General features: G+C 36.7%; 1 protein-coding gene across 1 annotated transcript; it reads left to right on the top strand.

Moving 5' to 3' along the window:
- Positions 1–3,664: 3,664 nt before the first annotated feature.
- On the top strand, positions 3,665–9,466 carry LOC113318882 (LRR receptor-like serine/threonine-protein kinase FEI 1). The gene is made up of 13 exons (XM_026567163.1): positions 3,665–3,794; positions 3,883–4,018; positions 4,107–4,178; positions 4,271–4,342; positions 4,448–4,519; positions 4,650–4,721; positions 4,840–4,911; positions 5,261–5,367; positions 5,564–5,737; positions 5,823–6,155; positions 6,238–6,492; positions 6,601–6,734; positions 6,828–9,466. The coding sequence occupies exons 1-13, from the start codon at positions 3,707–3,709 to the stop codon at positions 7,047–7,049; spliced, it is 1,809 nt and encodes a 602-aa protein (XP_026422948.1). The 5' UTR covers positions 3,665–3,706; the 3' UTR covers positions 7,050–9,466.
- The last annotated feature ends 361 nt before the right edge of the window (positions 9,467–9,827 follow it).

Raw genomic sequence — 9,827 nt, 5'->3', positions numbered from 1 at the left:
CTTGATCATTAGCTCGTTTATTAGCTCTCCTTCACCATCTATTACTGCACCAATGGAAAGTCCACCAAAGTGCTCATCAGCTTCACCGAAACCATTTTTAAACCCTCCCAGGTCTGCATAACTATACCGACAAATGTGTCAGAGAGTATTGTCATTCCTTAATGTGATAATGTTCTAATAATTTTAATTTTAAGAGTATATGAACTAAACTTCATAAATAAATAAATAATAAAAAAAAGGTTTCATGCCTCCATGTCGTATAAAATAAATTAGGTCTGCTAGGCGTATGGTCGTATATATTAAAATGGGTAACTGCTTTAGATGGTGGTATAAATTAAAATGGGTACCTAAGTTTGATGGCCGTTTATCTTTGCTCCCTATGTGAATTGTTGAGAATTGTGCTTGTCTCATCAAGAATTTTCATATAAATGAAAAATAGTCAGGAAAATGCTGCTCAATGTTAAAACCTTTGGTTTAGTAACATTCAACAATATGGAAATGACGACGACATTTCCAAGCCATAAGAGAAGTTATAGGAATGACAGTACAAGAATGATAGGCAAAAATACATATCGATTTGCAGAAGCATAAAACATATCAAGACATTAACTTCTGTGAGACATCCTAACACTAGCAAAAATAACAAACAAAACAGATGCAAACACTGTACCGAAGCTGGAAGTGAAAATCAAAAAGAGTAGATCTTCCTTCCAATGGCCACACGAGGTTTACAAATCCTGATAAAAGAAGTACGGGATTGAAACACTTCGTGGCTAGCGTAATGCTAGATAGATGATATTCTGCAATCAAAACCTATAATTTACTCAAAATTTACGCCCAGAAGATGGAATAAATTCATTAATAGAGATTCAAGGAACACTTACAAGCCAGCCTATATATACAATCCTCGCATACATATGCATGATCCAGCAAGTAAGAAGAGTAATCCATTAAACTTCCAATATATGGCTTATACATACACTAAAAAAATCGAGCTAATTACGTTTGATTTTCATCTTATGATGTGGTAATGCATAAATGGGCATTTAGATCCTAAATGAGAGAAAAATGCATTATTACATGGATGAAACCTTTTCAACGACAATTTTAACAACACCATCAAAAGTAATATATACTATATAAGGATGAGTAAATCTAGGTTGAGCAAAGAATGGTCTAAATGCAAGTAAAACAACAAAGCAACAGAAAATGCTTTTGCATCTCCTAGAATCATATTCAACCAATCTGGTAAAAACCCTTACTCTTTTCTATTCTATCTCCGCCATTACCTCCACCACCACTATCATCACATCAAATTTCAATTTCGATTTCAATTTTGTTTCTTTGCCAGAATTTTTAACCCCATCACATTTAACTCTTCTAAGACACCTACGGTTTGGAATTGTTTAAGGTTTAAGATATTAGGGATAATAATTGTAGAAGTATTAAAATGTAGGGTTTTAGAGATCGGAAGATTGAAGTTAAGGATTTGAATAGAAGAAGTAACATTAGTTGATTTCAAACAGGGTTTTTGATGAAGTATTAGAGACATAAGGGAAGATATGTAATAAACTTATCTCTCCTCCTCCTTGAAGAAAACACTAAACGGAGAAACAAAGAACCCTCACCAGATGAGTTCTTTATATTGGTAGTAGCAGCAGAAGATTGAAACATAGAATTTGGTATCGGGTTCAGATCGAAACGGGCATAGCAGTAGACTTCATTCATTCTAGACTCTAGTTAAGTTAACGGACGGAGGGATATGAACGTAAATTAGATGTGAATCGGTCCTAACCAGAACAGACCTGGTTGACTATGTCCGTCAACATAAGTTGACTAAAATGTAGTCTGTCTATAAAGAAAAAAACGAAAAGTTGGGATTTCCACGAGGATTGCTCAAGACTTTTTTTCTCTATACATATTCCATTGGAAAATCTCAAAGGAGCCTTATAAGACCCCTACATACCTCTCTTCTCTTTTCATACTCTTTCCACGTGCAACTTCGGGTGACCAACACCCTCCTTTTCCGGCGATCTCATACTGCTCAGATCTACTCTCTTGGGGTAGATCTGACCAGCATCCTCTTTTTCCTTGCGTTTGTTGTTTGATTTTTTTTTTGTTTTAGCTAGGATTTAATTTTTTTTTAGATTTAGTTTTGGGTTTCACCCATCCTTGCCGGCTGTAAGTTATCTTCGTCTTCATGGCGATTGTCTTTGTGCTCTTAGAGCATCATATCTCGACTTCAATGGTCGTTTTATGTAGGGTTTACAAGGTTTCAAGCACATCTCGGCTTTCTGCGGTTAACGGAAACTTCATCGGAAAATTCAAGAACAAAAGCCGATCACTCCTTCTATGGAGTATCTCTTTCTCAAGAAGAAGAAAACTATCAAAAATGGTGGATTTACAATCCGAAAACCATTTCTCTACTGATTCAATCGGTTCTCTATTCATACTTGTTTCTAGTCTTTTACCAATTTTCTTTCTATTTTCTTGTTAAAATAGTTGGTCTTGTACTAATATGGTATGGTATTTCATTGTGTTTCTTAAATCTTGATGTATTGAAACCCTTTGTAACCTAACTATACTATCAATGAAGTTGAGTTATTTATCATAAAAGAAAAGACCCCTAAATTATGCAAGAGAATATCGCATGACCCATTATTAAGGAGAATAAAGGTAGAAACAGTTGGCGAACACATACTTTAAACATTATAATCCTAATAAAAGGTTAACCTTCCACGAATAAATATAAGGAAAGACCACTCGTGGTGCCGAAGTCCCAAGACATGTCTTAGCTCTACACTTTCTCATAAATACCACACCAAAAAGATTTCTCTCACGATGATGGGACCAGTTGCTGACTCCGGAAGGTGGGGTCCGGACGTCCATGAGAGTAAAGTTTCCGTTTTTGTACGATTTTTTTCTTCTGCTGTTTGTACGGAACTGTTGTTCTAGTTTAATACGTGCACATACCCAGTTCTACTTTAATACATGTACATAAAACCCAGTAAAAAGTCAGCAAGGAGTAGCTTCAAATTTATCCGTTTGAGTTTGGTAAAAGAACGGCACTGTCAAAAGGATACTCCCCAGTAAAAAGCCACAAAATAACGAGTAATGCTATAGCTATCCCGCGTCTCACAGAAAAGGGGATCCATAGGGAAAAAACAGGGATCTCTGAGAATTATCGCAAAATAACACTTCAACTCCCATGCGAGAGACCAGTCTACTTCACTCTTCACATTTACTGCAGCAACAGTAACTTTCACAACTACCACTGCTGAAAAAGAACAACTAAAATAAATGCCTGTCGCCTAAAAATTCGAGTAACCCATCAGTACATCTTGCAGCAATCTCGAAATTTCACCTCTCAAGTGCTCCCTAAACGGCCTTAGATTTAACCAGCCACTACATCCCAAGGAAAATCAATGATGCTGCCTAATCCGTTTCCAAAGCAAAAACATGCATGAAAACATGTACTCCAATCAACAACGGCTACCAACAAAAGTAAAAAGCTCATATTTTGATGTCTCTCTCAAACAAAAGCTCCCAAACAAAGTAAAAAAAACTACAGTAAAGGTTTTACTTTCCTCTCTCTAATGACTTCTCCTTCCATGATCTTTGTTTCTTTTTCTTCAACAGTGTTAACTATACAAGAATCCTAGAAACCAACAACAAACCTCATTTGTTTCATCTCATCAGAAGAAAAATGGGTTTTTTGGCTCTAGTCATTTCATTACTGACATTTATCTTAACAAACCTTTTGAGTTCTAACTCTGTAGCTCTAACTCAAGATGGTAAATTTTTTGAAAAACCCTTTTTTGTAATTTTGTTTTCATTCACTTTTTGATTTTATATCTAACTTTTTTTTGTAATGAGTTTCAGGTAAGGCATTGTTGGAAATCAAAGGGTTTTTGAATGACAGTAGAAGATTACTTGATAATTGGAAATATACTGATGAATTTCCTTGTAACTGGACTGGAATCACTTGTCATAAGAATGACAATCTTGTTAGTTCTATGTATGTTCTCTTTAACTCCCAACATTCCTTTACTTAAGCTGAAATTTTGAAAAATTTACTTACTGATTTTAGTTAATTGGATTTTCAGAAATTTAGCAAATATGCAACTTGGAGGGATAACATCTCCTAGTATTGGGAAGCTTAGGAGATTGCAGAGATTGTAAGTATCACTTTACTCTTTTGTTTCTCTACTGTTTAACAGCAAGTGGAGTTTCGTTTTCGATTATGATTGTTGTTGTTAATTTGTATCAGGGCACTTCATCAGAATAGCTTGCATGGAATTATTCCTGCTGAAATTTCTAATTGTTTGGAACTCAGGGCTTTGTAAGTGGTTTTGTTCACATTTTCAGACTACCTGGATTTAGTATTAGCTTCATTTGCGTAGCTATTTAACTTTGTTCAACGGGTTTGTTTTGTAATTGATTTTAGGTATCTAAGGTCTAATTATCTTCAAGGAAGTATTCCGCCAGAGCTTGGAAATCTTACAAATCTTATCATATTGTAAGACATTCTAAATCCAGTTTCTATCCTGTGTTCAATTTGGTTTAATTTGGTAGGCATGTCATTTTTAGTGGAGCAAGTAAATGTGTTTGATTATCCAGCTCACTGTACAATTTGAATACGTGTGTAGGGATATATCGAGCAATTCACTTGAGGGATCCATACCTCCCTCCATTGGTCGTCTTACTCGGTTGCGCTTTTTGTAAGTTGTCATCCGTGCTATTTTTCAAGTTATTGAGCATTTATTTTGTGGATAGATTGGCTTACGGGTAAGTGCTGTTTTGGTATTATTTGATATGGTGCGATTTTGTGCTTTCCAGAAACTTGTCAACTAACTTTTTCTCCGGTGCAATCCCAAATGTTGGCGTTCTTGTCGGTTTTGGGAACAAGTCGTAAGTCATCACTTCATACTGTGATTCTTCTCTTGTGCTTGTAAATTCTGGTTGTAAGCGGTTAAAAGTGCATGTCTTGTATATCATAGAAAAATTCAGGGAGTGAAGGTTGCAGCGGTTTCCGACATAAGTACTACCATGCTCACTTACACTTCAGAAATTTCAGCATAAAACGGTCTATGTTACCTGCATTTCAAGAACTGCACGCACCCAACAAAAATCTTTTTAGTTGAACAATATGCAACTGAATTTCTATTACACTATATGTAATATAGTCTTGATTTGCTTCCCGTGTCAAGTTTCTGTTATACTTTACATAAAATAATTCTGGATTTGTATATATGTGTAGGTTCATTGGAAATTTAGACCTTTGTGGCCTGCAACTTCAGAAGCCATGTCTTGGATCACTAGGTTTCCCTGCAGTCTTACCACATACAGAAAAAGATGAAACAGCAGGTATGATGTAGGATATCATCAATTTATTTCATGACATCCAAAATTTTCCAATCAGTTAGTAGTGATAGTTTTGTTACCATGAATTAATCTTTTAAGGTAAAACTAGATATCTATGCTACGCTGGTTTGTTACAACATTTTCACTATCTAATTACTGACACAATGGCACTGATTTGACATTGGTGGCGGAACTGTAGTTCCTTCTAAGCTATTTTCTCGTTATCTCAATGGAGTTCTTATTGCTGCAATGTCTACAATGGGTCTTGCACTTCTTGTGCTGCTAAGTTTCCTATGGATTTCTTTACTATCAAAGAAGGAAAGAACAGCAAAGAAGTACAGGGAAGTCAATAAACAAGTTGATCCCGACCCAAGTAAGTGGATTTGTGTTTTCTCTTTCGTAAATTTCTATCTGTGCATAAAGTATGTACATAATTTAGTTTTCCATTATCTCAATAGGTGCAAGGCTTATTACTTTCCATGGCGACCTTCCATATTCCTCGTGTGAGATCATAGAAAAGCTTGAGTCACTCGATGAAGAACATGTAGTGGGGTCTGGAGGATTTGGCACTGTATACAGAATGGTTATGAATGATTGCAGTACATTTGCTGTTAAAAGGATAGATAGGAGTCGAGAAGGATGTGATGAAGTTTTCGAGAGAGAACTTGAGATTTTGGGCAGTATCAATCACATAAACCTTGTCAATCTTCGAGGTTATTGTAGACTTCCTTCTGCCAAGCTTCTTATCTATGATTATCTGGCTTTGGGTAGTCTAGATGATTTACTTCATGGTGAGTTCATCTTCGTTTAGAAAATTTCTTAGAAAAAACTGAATTTGCATGTGTGTGATTCCTTCCTTTATGTTGTTTTTAGAATATGGTGAAGAAGAACAGGTCTTGAATTGGAATTCTCGTTTAAGGATAGCCCTTGGTTCAGCCCGAGGACTGGCTTACTTACACCATGATTGTTGTCCGCGGATAGTTCACCGCGACATAAAATCTAGCAACATACTCCTCGATGAAAACCTAGAACCACGAGTGTCTGATTTTGGCCTTGCTAAGCTTTTGGTTGATGAGGACGCACATGTCACCACTGTTGTTGCTGGAACATTTGGTTACTTAGCTCCAGGTTAGTTTCTTCATCAACTATAGAATTGGGAGGTGTATAAACTGTCATTTCAGATCCAGTTGGTGAACTCATTCTTGACATTTTGTGTTTAACTTACTACGCGTAAAGAATATCTGCAAAGTGGACGGGCAACTGAGAAGTCGGATGTTTATAGCTTTGGAGTTCTCTTGTTAGAGCTTGTAACTGGAAAGAGACCTACTGATTCTACCTTTGTAAAGAGGGGATTAAATGTTGTCGGTTGGGTAAGTATTTCTTACTTTCGCGTCTACTTTTTCTCTCTTATGCAAAATATTAAGCACCTAAGGTAGCAAGGCTGTCCTCACCTGAACTTGCAGATGAACACTATGGTGGGTGAGAACAGGTTAGAGGATATAGTGGATAAAAGATGTACTGATGCCAATGTGGACACTTTAGAAGCGCTTCTTGAGATTGCTGCAAAATGCACTGATGCCAATACAGATGACCGCCCTTGCATGAATCAAGCTCTACAGATGCTAGAAGAGGTTATGTCACCTTGTCCTAGTGAATTCTATGAATCTCAATCAGATTATTGTTAAAAGTGGACATTTAGCGTAGGTGTTGTTGTATGTCTGTATGTGAGTTATCAGCTTATGTAAGATAAAAGGTGTTATACGTTTGGAAGTGCATTTTGCGGTTTTCCCAGTGTGAGTATATGGCTCATTTGTTGTGCGAGAAAACACTAGAGTTTTGCCAAACAACGGAGACAGATCTTGTGTACCAACTTACTTATTCTTAATCAGCCATCAGTATCCCAACTTGCAGCTAGTGGTGTGGTAAGCGCTTACGCCTGCCTGTTTACTTTCTCTTCTCCTGTGTAAATTTTTTATTCCGTTTTGTATATCTTCCTTTGCAGTCGGCAATTTTCTTCATTCTTATCCCATTTCAGTACGTCATTTTATTCTTTTTCATTTTGGACGGTTTGTTAAAATAACCTGTCTATTCTTCCATCCTGACTTTTGTGTGATCCATTTTAATATGCGGCACTCTCATCACTTACACGGCTCTGATTTTATTCATTTAAAGTTGCGTAATGTTAAGAAGAAAATATCATGAAAAATTTAGTGAAATCTTGCATTTGACGGGGCTTAGGCACTTTCAGCTTTTAAAATCTTCTTGTTAAAATGTCGTTAGAACAAATCGGTGGAGCTTTGGTGGGAGAAACAGTATCGGATTTACTAATAACAGTTCTTGATGCTAAAGATAAAGCATTGAGTTTCACAGCTTGCTTAGAACGACTTAAGAGTACATTAGAATCAGTGATACCCAAAGTTGCAGAGATGAAGCGTCTAGACCAAGCAAGAGGAAGCGATCATAGACAAAGGCCGGAACTGAAGAAATTGGTACATGCATTAAGGGAAGGGAAACTCTTAATTAAGAGTTGTTCAGAAGTTAAGTCTTGGGATTTCTACTCGAAAAAGAAGTATTCGGAGAAAATACTTGAACTGGATAGTTGCTTGTTCAGGTGTTTTCAAGTGGATGTGCAAGCCGCAATATGGTGTGATGTTGGACAGCTCTTGGTTAATATTCACAAAGTTGACCAGAAGTTGGATCGCTTGGCGGCAGAAAAAGGAATTAGTAGCAGTGATAGTACTGAGAATCCCGTTCAGATTCAACATAGCAGCAGCCGAGATGTAGTAAGAGGAGGTGTTGCGACCATTTCCCCAGTGGCAGGCACTTCCACATGTTGTCCGAACATGGATTCTACCATTTCAAACAGATACATGGCCAAAGTTTTGAATATCAACTACCAGAGTGGAAAACCTCGGCAGGCAAAAGCAAGGATGAGGAAGTTTGGCTTCTCCTTTCTTATGCAATCGTGGAGACTCGAAAATAATCGGAGAACAACCGTGCCTCCAACAAGCTTGAAATTTCAGTGGATGACATAATTTTGCATGTAAAATGGGTTTGAATCAAAACTTGCACTCATTGGGATGCAAATTCTAGATATGTAATTTAGATTCTCAGAAACCCCTTTAGTTTTTGTTTTTATTTGCAAAAAACATTATGGTGTGGGTTTAGATGCAAATTATCTAACTGTGAAGTCTAATGGAAAGAGTATCACATGTCAGAACAAGGGCTATGGAGCGAGTGCTTTCACTCTAATGGAAAGAGTTTGATCAACTGTGGGTTGGGGGAACAAATCTACCAAACACTTCTTCAATTGAAAAAGTATGTGAAAGCGGAGGCACATCTTTAGCTCCCCCCATAGTAATACTGATACTGGTTGGAACGGCCACATACTTTGCCGGATAATACAACAACATTAAAGCCTAAGATCAACAAAGTTACATCAAAGCTAGTAAAATTCTCTTTCCGAACCAAGGATTCAGCTCTTACAACTGTTATTACTGTGTATTTTAATGTGCATTTTGTGTTTCCAGAAAATGGGTCATTTAGCTGAAAGTGTACTTTTCCTGGGTCAAATGGGCGGGTAGGCATTCCATCTGGGTCAAATGGATAGGGGAATCTTTTAATAGAAACCGACCCAATTACCCTTTTTTAACTGATGAGAAAAAAAACCGCTGGTTTAACTACACCACGTTCTCCCTCAACAAAACCACCATCGTCTTTCTTCTTCATTTTCATCTTCTCACAAACCATGATAACCAAATTCCTCCACCGTCTCCCCACACCCAAAACTACTAGAAACTAGTTTCATCCTCCGCCTGCTCGCCAACAACAGTAGCAAAAAACGTTTCCTAACAATCATCAGTTTCATCAACAATAGCAGAAATCAATTTCATCAACCATTTGCTCAACATCAACAGCGTCATAAAATTGGTTTCATTCACCGTCTGTAAACACCATCAACACTACACTACAACATGAGAGGTTTCTAGGGTTTCAATCGATCAATCAGTTCAGTGTATTAGAAGAATCAGGGTTTCAATCTATCCACAGAATGTCTCCTATAACTCGTAATTTTTCAATCCCTAGCTCTGAATTTTTCTTATTTTCATTTGCATGGTTAATTTGTTGAATGGGTGGTTTTATTTTCATTTCAGTGGATTAACTTTGTTGAATTTGTCATTTTATTTTCATTTTCATCGTTTATAACTGGATATTATTTGTTGAAGTGTATGTTATAAATAAAATTGGTAATCATCTGGTTATGTTTTGGATTGATTGCATATTTGATTTGTTGAAGTGTATGTTGTGGATGTAGTTTGGCTTGAATCTGGTTATATCAACTGTTTCAGCAGGTTTATACTATGATGAAACTGATTTCATCCAGGTTTAGTTTGCAGTGTATGTTGTTTCAGCAGATTAAGACTAGATGAAAACAGTTTCATCCAGGTTAAAATCTGCAGGAT

This window comes from Papaver somniferum, chromosome 10, assembly GCF_003573695.1.
Source record: "Papaver somniferum cultivar HN1 chromosome 10, ASM357369v1, whole genome shotgun sequence".
In the NCBI taxonomy this organism is placed as follows: Eukaryota; Viridiplantae; Streptophyta; class Magnoliopsida; order Ranunculales; family Papaveraceae; genus Papaver; species Papaver somniferum.
The sequence above is the reverse complement of the archived record's forward strand: the minus strand, read 5'-3'. Positions and strand labels throughout refer to the sequence as shown.

Coding starts and splice junctions, on each gene's coding strand:
- LOC113318882 (XM_026567163.1), top strand. CDS start 3,707: ATGGGTTTTTTGGCTCTAGTCATTTCATTACTGACATTTATCTTAACA. Junction 6,156..6,237: donor TCTAGATGATTTACTTCATG/GTGAGTTCATCT, acceptor TGTTGTTTTTAG/AATATGGTGAAGAAGAACAG. Junction 6,735..6,827: donor GATTAAATGTTGTCGGTTGG/GTAAGTATTTCT, acceptor CTGAACTTGCAG/ATGAACACTATGGTGGGTGA.